The following is an 18951-nucleotide window of genomic DNA, read 5'->3' on the forward strand; positions in this document are numbered from 1 at the left end:
GGAAATAGGTCCTATTACTGGAATAGGAAATACAGTTTTAAACATTGTACTCTATAATACGTGGTGGTTAGTCACTCTCAGTCATGTCCGACTCTTTGCAACCCCATGGACTATAGCCCACCAGGCTCCTCTGCCCATGGAATTCTCCCAACAAGAATACTAGAGTGGGTTGCCATTCCCTTCTTCAGGGGATCTTTCCAATTCAGGGGTTGAACCTAGCTCTCCTGCATTACAGACAGATTCTTTACCATCTAAGCTACCAGGGAAGCCCACTCTATAATATAGATCATAGCAACAGTTCTTAGTCAATAGATTCTGGTCAATGATATTTTAAGAATGTGATGTGTTCTTGCCACATAAAAATTATACACACATCTACACTCATAAGATTGTACCTTCAATCCAAGGTGTCTTTAAAGACCATGAATATACCCCATGTTATTTTGGCTGTATTTTGGGTGAAGATAGAAGAGAAACTTGTTTTACTTGAGACAGTGAACTGACATATGTTTTAAAATGTAAATTATTTCATTTTTCCCTTTTGAGGCAGAGCATATTTTCCCAAAATGACAATAATGTATTTTGGTTTCACATACTGCTCCAGAATTTTGCCACTGTCCTTTCTGGGGAAACCACTTCTCTTCCACTTGAACTTACAGGACCTGTGTGACTATTTCAATGAAAAGAACGCAGCACAGGTGACATCCATGACTGGTAAGGGTAAATCATAGAAGGTAATGAAACTTCTCTTGGCTCACTATTTCTCTCAAAATGTGAACTCTTGCAATCCAGCCACCATGTTGTAGGGAAGCTCAGGACACATGGAGAGATTACGTGTAGTTGTTTTGTCCAACAGCCCAAAAGATTTCAGCCAACAGCCAATATCAGTCTTGAGTTAACAAGTCTTCAGGTCCAGTCTCTAGCCTACAAATCATTCACCTGCTGACATCCCAAACATCATGGAGCAGAGACAAAATATGAATTCAGTCATCAGCTTTTAAGCTGCCCCTGCTAAGGCTGAGTTGAACAGAGTTTTTCTCTAACTGGAGATTTCTGAGCAAAATAAATGTCCTTCTTTTAGGTCATTGAGTTTTAGGGTGGTTTTATAGGCAGGAGTAAACAGCTGGAATACATTATGGTTTCAGGAAGCAACGTTCAGCCAAAACTAAACCAAATATATATGGAAGCAGCTCTAGGACTTGGAAGCAGGCAGAAATGGGAAGCATCTTTAGGATAGTGTTAGATCTGAAAGGGGTAGAGGAAATGAGAAAGCTTTATGGACCTTAAAAAGACTTATGGTGAAAATTTAAAGGAAAGAGGAAAATGTTGGAAGCTGAAGGAAAAGGTACTTTTGTTACATAGTAAAAGAAAGTTTAGCAACAATGTCTCCTGCAATAAGGTGGGAAATAAGAAATACACCTATTTTCTAGCTAAGAAGAATCGCTGAAAGAGGGTTGAATGTGATTTGCCTCTTGTCTGCTTTTAGCTTCCTGTAGTAAAATGCAAGGAAGAAAGATGAGCTAAAGAAAGAACTGTTATATATAAAGTCTCCAGGACTTGCTGGGTTGGAAAAGAAAACTGTTTCTCATTCCCAGCCTCTCCAGATGGCAAATGATTCTAAATTAAGATGTGGCTTCTGAGCAGAGATCAAATCCAGGGGGCTGTCAGGAAAATGTGGTCTAAATATAAAATCTTTTGTTAAAGCCTCATGAAGTTTTTAGATAGTACCTTATAGACCATTTCAAACAGACGAAGGCCCTCTAGGGATCTCACTAGGTGCTTCACAGATTCATTCTATAAAAATAATAAGCTTTCTAAGAATCTTAAAGGAAATGGCCTTAAGGAGACCTCAAGTCAGAAAAAGGTCTATCCCAGTGAGATCTGGATATATTTCTATTGTCTAATGGGGTGAATTGTAAATTGATTCATAAGAAACCCACAAAATGTTTAAAGGAATTTTATCTCCTTCTACTGAAAAAGATAGAGATAGTATAACTTTGAAAGATATATTAAGATGATAGAGAATCTGCCTGCAATGTGGGAGATTCATGTTCCATCCCTGGGTCAGGAAGATCCCCTGGAGAAGGGAATGGCTACTCACTCCAATATTCTTTTCTGGAAAACCCCATGGGCAGAGAATCCTAGAGGGCTAGAGCCCATGGGGTTGCAAAGAGTTGGACATGACTGAGCGACTAACCCTCACTTTGGACCCCTCAAAATCTGTGGACAAAAAGCAGACTAAAAACCCACTAAACTGCAAAGGTAACCTACATTTTATGGAATGGAAAAGATATGTTAGTGGTTGGAAAGAGCCCAAAAAGCAAAGACTCATGGAGAATTTCTGGTAGTAGAACTGAGCACTAATCAGGGAACTGGTAATAACATGTATCTGGCTGTATGTAAGAACTGTTATAAACCAGGGACTGCTGTGTTTTACCTTTTTTGAATATGAATACATTTATTGGTTTTCTTCCCTCTAATACATTATTGTATCTCAGGTGTATGTGGAATAGATGAATCATTTCTACAGTTCACAGATCTGCAGATCAAGAGAAATGGTACTCGAGGTGCTTACCCAAGGAATCACACCCAAAGAACTTCATAAGATTTAGATGACAAGATCCAAAACCTCAAGTCTAAGCCTGATAAGCTTGGAAGAGAGGTCTTGTGGAAGAGTGAGTTCATTTTGCTTGTGGAAGAGTGAGTTTATTTTGCTTGTGGGAGAGAAATGAATTGGTATGACCGAAAGTTAATCCTGGAAGATTTTAGTTTCCAAGAGCAGCCTCTACACTACTTTTGGTTCCCAGTGATCTTCCAGAACATTGTCAGTCCCCCCATTAATGGAATATATGTCCCATTACCTAAAACCTGGCAAACCTTAGTGGCTACCTCAAAGAATAACATGCTATAAAAAGTGGTGTTATATGGCTTCTGAGGCTAGAACATAAAAAGAAATAGAGCTTCCACCTAACAGCTCTTTCTCTTGGATTGAGTAATTCTGGAACCCCATTCTGCAAGGAAGCCCAAGCTACAGGGAGATGTAGATGTTCTGATTGACAGCACCAGCGAAGGGATCAGACTACAGCCAGAATCAGTAGCCAGATTTGTGAGTAACTAGTGGTGTTGGAGAAGACTCTTGAGAGTCCCTTGGACTGCAAGGAGATCCAACCAGTCCATTCTAAAGGAGATCAGTCCTGGGTGTTCATTGGAAGGACCGATGCTAAAGCTGAAACTCCAGTACTTTAGCCACCTCATGCGAAGAGTTGACTCATTGGAAAAGACTCTGATGCTGGGAGGGATTGGGGGCAGGAGGAGAAGGGGATGACAGAGGATGAGACGGCTGGATGGCATCACTGGCTCGATGGACGTGAGTTTGAATGAACTCCGGGAGTTGGTGATGGACAGGGAGGCCTGGTGTGCTGCGATTCATGGGGTCACAAAGAGTCAGACACGACTAAGTGACTGAACTGAACTGAACTGAAGCATTTTTACATCAGTAGTCCCCAACCTTTTTGACACTAGGAACTAGTTTCATTGAAGACAATCTTTATATGGACTGGGAAGGAAAGTTTTGTAATTCAGCTGAATTGTAAATGTAATTCAAGCACATTACATTTATTTTGCACTTTGTTTCTACTATTATGCTCCAACTCAGATCATCATTAGATCCTGAAGGTTGGAGATCCCTGCTTTACATGATGCTTGCCCTAGGCTTCAAGTTGCCCCTGCTGATATTAAGTAGAGCAGATATGACTTGTCCCTACCAGACGTTGATCAGATCACAGAATTATTAGCACAATGTGTGCTCAGTTGCTTCTGACTCTTCAACCCCATGGACTGTAGTCTGCCAGGTTCTTTTGTCCATGGGATTTTCCAGGCAAGAATACTAGAGTGGGTTGTCATTTCCTCCAGGCAATCTTCTTGACCTAGGGATTGAACCCTCATATTCTGCATTGCAGGCAGATTCTTTACCACTGAGCCACATGGGAAGCCCCAATAAATATCATTTTTTAAGCCACTAAATTGTGATGTGGTTTGTTATGTAGCAGTAGATAACTCAAATAATCACCAAGAATACTCTAAGAGGAATGATGATTGATTTTACGGACAAAGAACTATGCTGACAGCACATAGCACATAAATAGCAGAGCTGAGATGCAGTCCCAGAGTTAATCCACAGTTTGAATCCTTTCCACTCTTTGACACCCTTCTTTAAAAGGGCATAGGTTGACCAGATAGACATTGAGTTGAACTAGACAAGTCCACTAAGCTCTCAACTGAGAAGATTGAGGCCAGCAGAAGGAAGATGAGATTTATAGCCTGCCAAATACAGAGGCCTTCCCTGAAGGCAAGGTACATTTTGTAGTAAAAAAAAAAAAATGTATAGTCAAATTCTGTCCTTCCATTAATGAGTTTTAGTGTAAAACTTGAGCACGCTATATAATGTCTGTGTGCAAGTTTCCTCAATCAGGAAATGATGATATAATACCTGTCATAAAATTGTAAGAATTATAATTTTTTTGTATAAAAATTAGAGAAACTATTATTATCAGTCTATATTACTGTAGTCATCTGAAATTCCTGCTGGAAGATGAGTGGCACACATCCATTGCTCTTTGACCTTTGATCAAAATGTCAACACTGAACTTCCCCTTTGCCTCTTTGACTTTAGACATCCTGCCATTTCTTCCCTTAGTTTCAGATACTCATTGCCATTTGAGTCTCTAGCTATCAGAAATCTGCCACTATCCCTAATCCTCAGAAAGTTTCTTCATGTCTCTTTCCCCTACCACAAGTTTTTCTGCCTTGAATTTTAGCTAAAATAGAATATTTGTTTGCTGACATTCAGGTGCAAGTGAGGCTTAACCGTATAAGACCTTTGTACTTTAAAAGAACAGCTCATTAACTACTATGAATCTCTGATCGGTAGAATTAGTGGGGGAGATAAGATTGTTCCCAGAGATCTTTGCCTACTCTCTCTTTCCTCCCACATTAAGCAGAAAATACTCCTGAATGTTACTTTATGACCTCTCTGCACTCCTTTGGTAAAACACTCTGTATCCCAACAGGGCCCAATAGAAATGAATTTGTTGTCTGAGAGAACTGAGGTTGCTAGCAAGAACACGAATGAACTTTATTTTAAAATGACAGCAGTTTCTCTTCTACCTCTCACTCTCCTCTCATGGTAGGTGGAGTTGGTTGGGGAAGGAAGATACCATTTACCGACCACCTTGAAGTGCGTGATGTAGCTCTCATTTTATTCCACTGTTTGCTTGTGTATTTACTGTCTGGACTAGCCAAACTTTGTTTTCTTAAAAAACATTCAAATATGCAATTATTTGAATCCTATTAGAGAGAGAGGAGGCAGGAGAAAGGGATTTTTTTGTTGATCTTATGACTGGAAGGGTGACTTCACTCCATTTTGTTTGACACTGAGTGTAAAGCACTAACTACTCTGTGCTGTGCTGCCCTGTGGAGGCTCAGGAGGTAGAAATTACAGAGAATTAAGTGTATATCTAGAAGGTTTTAGGAACAGGCATTTGGTTCATTCTTTAGGAAATATGCAAGACTTTTACAGCTCAGGCCAATGGGGGAGATGAACAAAAGGAATAAGAGTAGATATAGCTTGCATTGTATCATATGTATTTTTATTAATTCATATTCTCCTAAATACATACAATAAAACTTAAAATTCATTATAATTTAATAAAGATATTAAAAAATGTTGTCCTAAACAGTACTGATCTGGAGAAGGCAATGGCACCCCACAACAGTACTCTTGCCTGGAAAATCCCATGGACGGAGGAGCCTGGTAGGCTGCAGTCCATGGCGTCACTGAGGGTCGGACATGACTGAGCGACTTCACTTTGACTTTTCACTTTCATGCGTTGGAAAAGGAAATGGCAACCCACTCCAGTGTTCTTGCCTGGAGAATCCCAGGGACGGGGGAGCCTTGTGGGCTGCCATCTATGGGGTTGCACAGAGTCGGACATGACTGAAGTGACTTAACAGCAGCAGCAGCAGCAGCAAACAATACTGATCAGCCTTCATCTAAATTTTTGGCTTCATTTCTAGTCAATATAAAGTTTTCCATTTTGTTACATTCCTTTAGGATTTGCTACTTTGAGTTTTCATTTTGTTCAAGTGCTCTGTCTGATGATAATTAAACTCACAATTTTATTATGGTAACCCTCACTTTCTTTAGCATCAGTCTTGTTCTCTTTGATCACGAATTCCTCTGTCCAGTGGTCTTGCTTCATTTATGTCACTATATGGTACTGTTACTTCTTCTAGTCTCAAAGGCTGGCTGTGTATGGGAATTTCCTGAGGAGCTTTTGAAAGGTTATGGATTTTTAAGACCCATCCGGAGGTACTGCACCATAATGCTTTTCATATCTATTCTTTCTTTTTCATTCTCATTACCACCCAAGTTCAAACCTTCTTTTGCTGGGTTATTGCAATTACCTATTAATTGGTTCCTCCAACTAGTCTCTTGTCTCCCCAAGAATGCCTTTGTCATATTAATTTTCCTAAAATAGTACATCACACATATTGTCCCAATAGTCAATAATTGCTAACATATTGTTAATAATTATTAACGTATTGTAATGTTACTGTTAATGATTGTTGCTCTATTGTTAGTTATATAATCAATTATCTTTAGTGTGGCATTTAAATTTTCTACAATTTAGCTTCTACATAACATTTTCAACATACTTCCATCCTCATCTGACTTGTCATCCCACTGGTATATAAATCTGAGGAATCTTTCCATCTTTGTTTAGACTCCTATAGCAAAATATCAGAGGGTGAATAGCTTAAAAAACATATAAGTATTTTTCACAGTTTTGGATGCTGGGGAGTCTAATATTAAGGTGCTGGCAGATTTAGTGTCTGATGAGATCCCTCTTCCTGGTTTGTAGATGGCTGACTTCTCATTGTATCCTCACATAGCAGAAAAGGGAAGCTGGCTTCCCTTTCACATCTTAAAATGGCACTAATCCCATCACTAAGGGGCTACTATCATGATCTTGTTTAGACCTAATTACTTTCCAAAGGCCCCACCTCCTAATGTATCACACTGGAGTAAGGGCTTCAACATATGGACTTGGGGGACATAAAAAGATTCAGTCCAGGAATTCCTTGGTGGTCCAGTATTTAGGACTCAGTGCTTTTACTGCCATGGCCCAGGTTTGATCCCTGGTCGGGGAACTAAGATCCTGTAAGCTGCGTGGCACAGCCAAACAAAGATTCAGTCTCTAACACCTTCCTTCTCACTAAAAGACTTTCTTGTTATGATTTCTTTCATATTGTAAATTATTTTTAAAAATTTTATGTTGAAATAATTTCAGACTTTCAGAAAAGTTGCTAGTGTGAAGACTTCCTTATTACTCTTCACTCAGATTCTCCATGTTAACATTTTATCATATTTGCTATAGCATTTTCTCTCTCTCTAATATATTAGAGAAAGAGAGAGAGAGAGACATCTCTACCTATATCAGACATGATGCTTCTTAACTTCTGCCTTCTTTAGTGTGTATCTCTAAAACAAGGACATTCTGTTAGATAACCACAGTAATATAATGATCAAAACAGGAAATTAACATCGATATAATAGTCTCTTATCTACAGAAAATGTGGATTAAGCAAGGCAGTAAATGAAAGAAAATACTGTCAAAATATATGTATATGAAAAAGCCTTACATTGAGAATATAAAAAGAACTATGTATAATTTGCTCATAGAAAGATAAATGCTCCCTTACCCACTGGGCTAAAGACTGGGACACCTCCCAAAAGAAGGTTGACAAATGCTCAAAAAGCACATGAGCAGGTGCTCAGTATTAGAAATGCAAGTTAAAAGCACAATGAGATACTACCACGCATTCAGTAAAATGCCTAAAATTATAAAGAAAACCCCAAACACTGTGAAAACATGGAGCAACTGGAGCCATCATGCCTTACTTATGGAATATAAAATCATTTGATCACTTTGAAAAACTAGAGATTTCTTACAAAAGTAAACACGGATTTTCCTTATGACTTAGCATTTACACTCCTCTTAAATTATCTAAGAAAAATGAAAACATATGCCCACAAAAAGACTCTAGAAGAACACTCATAACATCTTTATGTGTAAAAAACAGTAACTAGAAACCACTTTAATGTATATAGTATATGCATACACTGGGAAAACGTTTGCAGTAAAAAGAGATATACCACAGATACAACTATATTATGAATCTCGTAGACATAATGTTGATAGCAAAAAGCAAGACATAGAAGAATAAAAACTATGTAATTTAATTTATGAAAGTTTAAAGTAGATAAATATAATTTATGGTGACCAGAAATCAGAATAGCCCTTGCTGTGGCAGAATAGCGTTTTACTGACAGGAAAGGGTCATGAGAAAATGTTCAGATGTGATGGAAATTTTCTATATTTTAATTTGAATGTGGGATTTTTAGGTGTATACATTTGTCAGAGGAGAGTGGCTCGTGTGCATTACATTGTGTCACTTATACTTTGATAATAAATCTAAAACAAAAGTTGTGAGTGGAGTGCAGTCGAACTATAGATATGTGCAGGAATCCAGGTCTACTAGCAATAGAGCAACTACCATCTCTAGATGGAAGGCCTGGGTGAAAGCAGAGATTTCCAAAATCCAGAAGGAGCATGAGTCCCCTACAGTGGGCCAGTGAACTGACTTCGTTTAGGGATATGGACAGCCTTCAGTGAACTTGCAGGGACAAAACCAATAGAATAAATAACCAGAACTCTATTATACTCTATCCTTTCTATATCCTGCTAGGACTTTCCATTGTTTGCACATTTGAAAGCAGAGGACATGAGAACACTACAGAAATAATACAGATCAGCTTCTCAGGGCATCGAGAGGGAAGGAAGAGGAAAGAGATTAGATCTTAAGGGGAAAACATAAGATACAGGGCATATGCCTTATTTTTACACAACCTCAAAAGGCATCGCTTAATGATCATAATGGTGGGTTGGCCATGAGTGTCTACAGATTGCAAGGGATCTAAGTGAGTTGAAGGTATATGAAAGAGGGTGATTGCAATAATTCTGGAATTTAAGTTGTTTAGTAATGAAGGTAAGCATACGATGGGATGATGGACAGTGCAGTTGTGGAAGGGCCAAGTAGAGTCAAAAAGTTATTACAGGGCTAGGAGGGTTTTTTGCAAATGAGACTATGGAGGGATTTCAGTTAACAAGAGTGAAAGGTCAGGTATGTGTCCACGGGAATCTGTTACTAAGGTGACAGAGAACACAAAATGATTGAAGGAGAGGAAATCAAAGAACTAAAGCAACCAGGATAATGGAAGGATTTCCTGCAGATATATTGAAATAATCAAGAATTATCACAATTCAAGATTATTATTTCTTTCTCCAAGCAACAATAGCCAAGAATTGTCGCTTGGAGAAAGTGACAGAGAGTTATGAGCTAAAAGTTTAAAATGAATAATGAGGAGGGCTGAAGATAACTGCAATGAGGAGGGGAAGTAGGTGGTATAGTATGCTAGCTTGAGTCATCCTTGATAACCTTTCTCCCAGCCTCCAGAGTCAGCCAGTCATTAAGTCCTGTCAGTCTATTGCATTTTTCAATATTAGCACCACTTCAGTCACCCACTGGATTAAAAAAAAAACATCATTTCTCCCTGTTTCAAAGCGTTAGTTTTCTAACTGGGTTTCCACTAGCTACTTTTGCCAGTCTGTTTCCTTTGCTGCAGTCAGTGAACTTTTCTTAGTAAATGTTGCCAAGTCATGCAATCCCCCTATCTTTCCCTAATACAGGACTTAATTTTCTTTTCAGTGAGACTTCACTGCTCTTAAGATTAGGAGCAAAATCCTTGAGCTTCTATAGAACCTTATCTAGCAGCATATTCCCCATCATCTCTCTCTGCACCAGTCACACTAGCCTTACTTTTCTACCCTCCTGCAAGCTCTTTGCATATTCATGTCTCTTGCTTTGGCTGGGATGTGTCCTCTTTATCTACCTGCTTCACCAGGTTAATTAGTAGTCTTCAGTTAAAGCTTTGTTCAAATATCTCCTGCTAAGGAAACCCTTTCAACATCTCCCAGACTGAGTCTGCCCTAGTTACACCCTGTCTGTAAGAAGCAGTATGAGTGGTTTTTCAGGGAGACATTCAAAGGAGTATCTCATATTGGAGATATTTAAAATTCATGTTGGGTTTTCCTTTCTTAGGGTTATCCTCAGATTGTTGCTGAGATAGAAGGAACCAAATGACATGTAAAAGAGATTATCCTTAAAGAAGTCACAAATGAAATCTGTCTTAATGACAAAGTTTTAGCACAACTAGTTTAGTGGAGAACTGATTTGGACAAGGGTGTAACTTGTGCTGGAAGCTCCCTCAAATGGAGCCTTTGTAGCTTAGGGATTTTGATTTCACTCTGAAGAATGAGAACTGATTTTGCCCGGTGGTTTGTTCCATGTGAAACAGGTTCCACTGAATCTAAACCAGCAGGGGCGCTGCAGCGCAGGAAAAGCCCTCTGCCCCCAGGTAGCAGATGAGCCTTTAATAGCGACACCATGTGGTAGCAAAAAGCACCAACAGGAGTGGGCCTTAAACTCTTCATTGTCAATAGAATGCTTAGGAAGCTTTGAAAAGATACCAATTGTGGTGATATTTGAACAAATCTACACATTTATTTTAAAGATTATTTAATTGTACACTTAGATTATATGGGTTTGTGGGGCAAATTATACCTCTCAAGTAATAGAAAGTATAAAAACATGATACTAATATAATGCTTGGCCATATTCTTCAGTCAATTAAACAAGAACCTCTGGGAGTAGAGCTTGGGCATTAACAGATATTAAAAGCTTTCCAGGAAGATTCAGCAATATTTAACAAAGGCACATATGCATTTGCTTTTTGACTGAATCCTGTTTCAAGGAAGTTATTTTGAAGAACTGTCTCTAGTAACACAATGCACATTATTCATTAGAACATTGTTTGTAAACCCTAAATTTGGAAAACCACCTAAATGCTCATTTGTGGGAGAGCCATTGAACAAACTATGATACATCCTCTCTATAGAGAGTATTATGCAGCTATAAAAAGGAATGAGAAAGGCCAACATATAGTGATATCCAGAATATGCTTTTGTATAAAAAAGCAAAGTGTCAAAATATATCTAGAGTATGGTACCCTTCAAGTAAAAATGAAGAAGACAGAAGAAATTAAACATATATCTGCTCATTGGGCAAAAAGTAATATGGCAAGAATAAATTAAAATCTTAATGTTATTACAATCAAAACTTAATTTATCTGTAGAGATGTTTGGGAATGGGTACAAAGGATGAATGGGGACACTTCCGTAAACAAATCTTGTATTGTTCTGATTTTGAGGACCAACTAGTGGTTCACATATGAAAAATGTAAGTACTAACCAAGACGTGTAGGAATCCAAACAATATAAAAGATTACTAATAAGCTGGTAAAGAATCCACCTGCAATGTGAGAGACCTGGGTTCGATCCCTGGGTTGGGAAGATCCCCTGGAGAAGGGAAAGTCTACCCACTCCAGTATTCTGGCCTGGAGAATTCCATGGACTGTGTAGTCCACGTGATTGCAAAGAGTCAGACATGACTAAGCGACTTTCACTTTCAATAAGTGTACTAGAAATGAATACCACAACTATAACAAATGGGATAAAAAATAATACACCTAAGTAATATTACAGTGATTTGAATATATTCTACAAGGTCAAAGACAAAAGCACCCGTGAGTACTCAGTTGCTCAATCATGTCCGACTCTTTGAGACCTCATGGACTGTAGCCCGTCAGACTCCTCTGTCCATGGAATTCTCCAGGCAAGAATACTGGAGTGGATTGCCATATCCTTCTCCAGGGGATCTTCCTGACCCAGGGATCAAACCTGCATCTGCTGCATCAGCAGGAGGATTCTTTACCATTGAGCCATCAAGGAAGCCAAAGACAAAAGAGCTGCATGTAAATATTGCATTCATTTTAGTAAATTTGTTTTTCACAGAAGTTATGTATGTTAGTAATTCTGAAACTGTGCATATTCTGAAATTGAGTAAATAAGTAAATAAATTTTGTAGAATGAGAGCTGAATTATCGCTGTCAGAAAAAGGAGTTACAAATGAACAAAGGGAGAAGACTAGAGGGAACCTTATGTATTAGAATTATAGGTATCAATTTCACTACTAGTTTTATATACACATAAAAACATAACATTAGCTTCCTTGGTGGCTCAGATGGTAAAGAATCCGCCTGCAATGTGGGAGACCCAGGTTCGATCCCTGGGTTGGGAAGATCTCCTGGAGAAGGAAATGGCAATCCAGTCTAGTATTCTTGCCTGGAAAATCCCATGAATGAAAGAGCCTGGAGGGTTATAGTCCGTGGGGCTGCAAAGAGTCAGACATCACTGAGTGACTAACACACACAAAAGCATAAATATATTTATTTATAATAATTGCCTATAAATTATTATGTATATAATACATACAGGAAGAGAGAGAGGGAGAGCAAAAAAGGGAGATATAAATGATACCAATGATAAACTTCTAGTCCGTAGTTTGGAAACACTCGCAGATCGTTACAATTTTTCTACCACCTTCAGAAGCCCTGGTTTGTCTCTCCTGGGAACTGTGGTGTTTATTTTTGCTTACTTTCATTTTGCATTGTCCATGCTAAGACCTGGACTAGGGGAATGGGCGATACTTTTTATGACCCAAGGCCTGGTACAAAGCCATCACCTAGTGTTCACTTGATGAAAGTTTCTCAATCATGATCACTGGGGCTGGGATCTCCAGAAACTTCCTAGAAGTAGTGGGCCCCTGAGTTGGGCCTGGAGAAAGGATTTAAATTAGTGAGCAGGAGGTCATTAGCCCTTATCACTGGGGACTGTGCAGTGAAGACAAGCAGAGGAGGGCACACAGTGGGAAGCCATGAGAAGTTCTGAAGAACAGAGAGAGGCGGTAAGTGCAGGATGGGCTGAGATGGCGACCTGAGATAGGGCATGTGAGTATAATGGCCCACCTGTGACCTCAGACAGCCTCACACCAGAATCAGAAATTATCATGCCACCTTTTAAATTAATTCTCTCATGTAGCCTACTTCAGCAAGATATTTCAGGAAGATAATTGGAATTGGCTGGTTTCCAGGTATCTTAAAGATCAAATTCCAAACAAAATGTGGGCAAACTTCAAAGTAATACTTTTTCTGACATTTCTCAGACCATGGACCACAGCCACTATTCTCAGCTCAAGCCCACACCCGTTCTCAGATTCAGGTGAGAAAATGATGATTGCTCTAACATCACAACACTCTCTACCAAGTAGTTACCCTGGTTTGGCTGGTGGCACCAACTAGCTGGCTGTTGATGGGAGCATCCTGCCCTCTGCTGGCTTTGGCAGGAAAAACAAATTTGCATTGCCTGTTAAAGAATTAATGAAGGTTGAGAGTTCAGGGTTTTATCTGAAACTAAATATTTGCTTGCGTGTTGATGAGGACTAATTAACCAAGGAATGCATCCCCTGAATGACATGTGGCTTCTTAGAAGACTTCCAATCATCAGGGAAAAAAAAAAAAAACCTTTGTGTAGCATATGCATACTTCTTGCTCAGTAAATAGGGGTACAATATTAGCATTTTTAAAGAAATGTGAAGAATCAACGCTGCATCTTTAATAATTTTTGAAGTATTCACATGGTTTATGATGGAAGAACCTTGGGAGTACTGTCACACTGCCTGGGTTTATGTATAAATTCTGCAAGTTAACTCAATCTATCTGAGATGAAGTCTCTTCATCTGTAAGGTACATACCCACCTAAAATGTTGCTGTGAGGATCAGATGAACTAATAAGGAATGAGAAAGCACTTCACTGTGTCCATTGAAAGTGTGACATCTTAAATACATATGCTATTCACAGATTCACACCAGAATATGCACACACAGAATACGCACACACAGAATACACCCACACACACACACACACACACACACACACAAAGTGATGTGGAGGAGGCCAACCTCAGTGATATTTCAGGTTCGGATACAAATCACTGCAGTAATGCAAGTATCACAATAAGCTGAGTCAAATAAACTTTTGGTTTTCCAGTGCATATAAAAATTATGTTTACACTATAGTCTATGAAATGTGCAATAGCATTATGTCTTTAAAAAACAACGTATATCCCTAAATTATAAATTATGCTAAAAAACTGCTAATCATGTCTCAGCCTTCAGCAAGGCTGGTGGAGGTTCTTGCCTTGAGGATGATGGCTGTTGACTGATCAGGGTGGTGGTTGCTGAGGCTTGAATGGCTGTGGCATCTTCTTAAAATAGGATAGCAGTTAGCTTACTTCCTTGGTTGACTCTTCCTTTCATGAATGATTTCTCTGCAGTCTGCAATGCTGTTTAATAACATTTTATCCAAAGTAGAACTTATTTCAAAATTAGAATCAATCCTCTGAAACCTTGTTGCTGCTTTATCAACTAACTTTACATAAGACAGACCATACAAGAGTTCACACTAATGTACAAATCCACATTGTTCAGTTATTGAATTCCTGAAATTTATTTGCACAAAACTAGAAAACAGATCATCAATATTTAAAATCCAGAGAATGAAAAGAAAGGATATCCTGTAAATAATTTTTATAAGAACCCCTAGAGACAAAACGGCTTGTTTACTAAGCAGTATTTATCTTCAACTGACTGTCACTATGTTCTTTCTGTACAACCTATAAGAACATCTATTTTTCTCACTTTAATAAAGAGAAAAATGGCAAAAGTGAATCTGAAGGATAATTTTTGACAGCAATACAGCCTCCATTTTCTTCTTTCCTCTTTTTTTCTGGGCCCTTCCTATCCCTCGCTTCTTTTCTCCAGTTTCATTTGAAACCGGAAATAAATAGCTTCAGCTAGTATTGTCACTGCTTCAGTGGTTAGCTTTCTCGTCCTCTGTAGCAATTCCGTAAGCATACCATTTTCTCTTCAGTGTAATTATTATAATAGGAATAGAATATGGTCTTGGCTCATTTAAAGGGTAAAAAGCTGAATGGCAATGATGTTGATATTATTGCAGTAGGTTTTTAACAAAAATAGTATATTTTTAACATAATAATTTATTTAACTTATATTATTCTCTTTATTAGCAGCTCTGCATAATAAAGGGTTTTTAGACATCCCATTTGTGCTTTTACCTGCAGAGTAAACCCATGTTTAATTCGTCACCTTGCCAGCTTCAGGAAGTGTTATATTGATGTTTTGTAGGAAATTCAGCTTCTACAAAGTTGTAGTACTAGTTATTGAACATACAAAGGAATCTCTCTCTATAGGAAGTTTGCAAGCTTAACTACATACTTATATAAATAGATACGTAACAAGCTAATGGTGTGAAAATTGGGGAAGAAGTAACTAGAAGTATCCGATCTTAAAAAATGAACAATTTTCCAGGTGGGCAGAGTTCATTACACATGTATTGGAGGGAGTGGGGAGCAGTCTTCAAGGCCGTGCTCCAGGTAAGTATGATATAGTGAAAATTATGAATGTCTATGCTGCAGTGAGAATAATAGGGAGATGAGCCTGAGGCCGGACTAGTAGTTTGGGGCCCAGTGTAGAGGCTATTTAGTTAATAAGATAAGGAGTTTGAATTTCATGGGGTATGTGTATTAAATAATACACTTGGTAACAGATCAATATTATTTCTCTGTTACATTCTTTTTTAAAATATTTATGTATCTGTTTGGCTGTGCTGGGTGTTAGTTGTGGCTTGTGGACTCAGTCACAGCAAGTAAACTCTTGGTTGTGGCATGTGGGATCTTGTTCCCCAACCAGAGATTGAACCTGGGCCCCCTGCACTGGCAGTGTAGAGTCTTAGCTACTGAACCACCAGGGAAGTCCATCCTCTGTTGTATTCCGTTTAGTCAGAGAAATGTTTATGGGGGAGGGAAGTTGAGTTTTAAGTGGTATTATAATTCCCTCTGACTTTCAACATATGTATAAGTTGCTGAATAAGGACTGCAGTGGTTTCTAAGTTCCATCCAAACTGGGTTAGAGACTTCCAGAACAGACAAGAATTGTTATCTTGCATTTTAAAAACACAACAGCTTAAATCCCTTTTGATTCATCAGAAAGTCACACATTTTTAAAAAACAGCCTCTTCGGTCCAGTTAGTCATAGATAACCATATAACTTAAAATATCTAGTCTGCTAAGAAGAAATACTTAGAAATGGTATAAGTCACTTTCTATATCTGACCTGCTGTTTTGTCACATAAAACAAAAAAGAGGTCAGAAAAAGACTCATGGATAAAGCCTCTCCACTTTACCAAATATGCTTGCTCGGCTGATTAATCATTTTTTAAAGTCAAATTACTAATATAAACTGCTTGGAATAATATTACTGATCTTAACTCTTTTTGTCTGCCTATAGTAATTCCATAAACATTGCAAGAGACAGGACTACTCACAATAAAGCTTTGCTTATGGCTTCTTAAAATAAAGCACTTTGAACTGATACTCCCCAACTCTGATCATCGTAATGAGATTTACAGGTAATCTTTCTTTTCTGTGTTTCCTCAGCACTTAGCACATTATAGGCATTCTGAAGGATGGAGCACATCCCATTAAACAATTTGGGCAAAAATAAAGTGTAAATAAGTGTAATAAGAGTGTAGCCAGGTGCTTTGTACCCTGACTGGGCAAACAAAGGCTGGGGACTAGCATTAGAGCCTGGAGGAGCACAGATCTTGGCCGTCTTGCTTGTTTCTGTACCTTCAGGGCCTCACACATAGTAGGTACTCAATAAATATCTGAGGTCCTAGTGAAACAACGAATAGACTCCCTTTGCTCATGACTTTGCTTGCGGTGGTTACTTTAAGGGCATAATAGATTAATAATTTCTGCGTGACTACTTGGGCTCCTGAGTTAATGTTTGCAAAGCTCTTTGAACTTCTTGGGAAAAAGAATGGTGTTTTTTTTGGCACCCTTTCACATTTGCAGTGGCACACGAATTCCTCCTCCTCTCCTTCCTCCGGCTTTGCCTTCCCCGGCTCTGTGCCCGGCCAGGATCTCCCAGAAGGCAGCCACACTGCTCTCGCTGCCTTTTCCCTGCCACCTCCAGCCCTGCAGCACAGGTAGGGGCAGAGCACATGCCAGAAAGATTTAAGACTTCGCAAGAGACTCTGGTAAAATGGAATTTGGGTTGATCCTAATAACACTTAGAGCAACTGGTGTATAGAAGGGTGCAGATTCTTCATCAGCCATGGAAGAAACTATTGGGACAGGCAGGTTGATCTGTGAGGATACCTTGATTTAGATCCTGAAGGGAGATAGAGGGTGTCGTAGAGGCAATTGGGAGCACACGCCGAAGCAGCTGGTTTCTAAAGTGTGTATGATTTTAGACACACAATACAAAACCTTGATAGTAACTGGTAGAAAATACTATAGTTTTATAAGAAGGAACTCAATAAGAGAAGATGTGTTTCTTTTACATGGGTAGAAACTTCAACTTTTATGATTACTTTCCCTACAAGTTTTTTTTTATATTTGATGATGAAAAAGAGAGATTCTATCTCACAATAGATAATCATAGGCTGCAATGTTTTCCAAGGTGTTTATTGCTATAAATATTGTCTTGATATTTAGAAAGTCAGTAATTAAACAGTTCAAATGTGATTTGGGAAACAAAACTGTTTTCTATTAAGAATAGCTGTCCTTTATGAACAAATTCAAGAAAAAGAATTTTTTTTTCTTTTTGAGGTTACAATATATGAGCTTGCAATTGATCACACACCATGATTATCTCAAGGTAATTCAGGGAAAGCTGGTTACAGGCACAGAATAACTAAAATGACTGTCAGCGGCAGATCTTGCCTTAAAGAAAGGAACAGATCCTATTTTCCACAACTTTTAAAATGACTTGTTTTCCAAACCAAATCATGATGTTTTCTCTGTGTGTGGAAAATTTTTCATGATGCATATTTATATGCTACTTGCTGTATGTGTGGCAAATTTGCTCTCTCTAGAAATTGTTTCTAGGGACTGGAAATGAATATTATGTGGATAAAAAACTAACATGGTTTTCTGTTGAAAGGACAGACCACATGGATGGTGTCTGCTTTGCTTTAAAGGGAAAACTCAGGTAAGTCTGACTTTAGTTGAACAGCATGAAGTAAACCAAAGGTCTTAAATTTTGTTTAGAACAAATTTGGAAGGGCCTTCCAATTAAACTGAACACATTAATCTGAAAACAAAAGAAAGGGGAATAAAATTTGGGGTTAGTTTATAGTAAGTAGCATTTGAAACTCTGAAAACTAAAGTGTCCCCAGAAAATCCACATGTGAAACATTTAGATAGGAGTGACTTCTGATAAGAAATGGTTTTTTTCTCCACTTAATTCAGTATAGAATGAAGAGCCTTGATTTTCCGTTTGTACAGGGCTCAAGGATCAGTAGGCATTACTGAATTTTTGTTGTTTGTTTTTGTGAGGTATTTGATACTAAACAGTTTTCCCATGTCCTGAAATAAATAGATGGGAACCCCCTTCAGGAAGAAGGAGAAGGGCAGCACGAATTAGGGTGAGATTGAATTTCCTTTTCGGAATGTCAGTGTCTTGTTGCATTGCAGGGGGCTGTAAATTCATTTAGAGCAGACCAGATTATACCTTACAGCTCTGGTGTGGGAACCAGGAGGGATCTCTGGCTGAGGTTTACCAGCTAAACTTCTATGGTAAGTTCGACTTTGAAATCTGTGCTTGATTCTCATTATGTTCTTGTCTTTGATGTGGGGGAGGGGAGGAAATGAACAAATTCTAATGAAGTGTTTTATAATAAGATAAATAAAATATGGACAGAATTATTGTTGAGAATTCTTTATTCAAAGTGTTTAATGAGCTGCTTGGTTCTTTCTGGTTTAGTTCCTAAATATTTTCAGCTT

The 18951-nt window shown here is 38.4% G+C and overlaps 1 protein-coding gene across 1 annotated transcript in view; it reads left to right on the top strand.

The window, feature by feature from the left end:
- The first annotated feature begins 17025 nt into the window (after positions 1-17025).
- The window catches only part of CYTIP (cytohesin 1 interacting protein), an 82334-nt gene continuing 80408 nt past the window's right edge, over positions 17026-18951 (top strand). Inside the window, exons 1-3 of the mRNA XM_061437512.1 lie at positions 17026-17150; positions 18110-18157; positions 18643-18744. Of these exons, the coding sequence (XP_061293496.1) occupies positions 18742-18744 (3 nt within the window). The 5' untranslated portion in view covers positions 17026-17150; positions 18110-18157; positions 18643-18741. The remainder of the gene's footprint in view (positions 17151-18109; positions 18158-18642; positions 18745-18951) is intronic.

Source organism: Bos javanicus, chromosome 2 (assembly GCF_032452875.1).
Source record: "Bos javanicus breed banteng chromosome 2, ARS-OSU_banteng_1.0, whole genome shotgun sequence".
Lineage (NCBI taxonomy): Eukaryota > Metazoa > Chordata > Mammalia > Artiodactyla > Bovidae > Bos > Bos javanicus.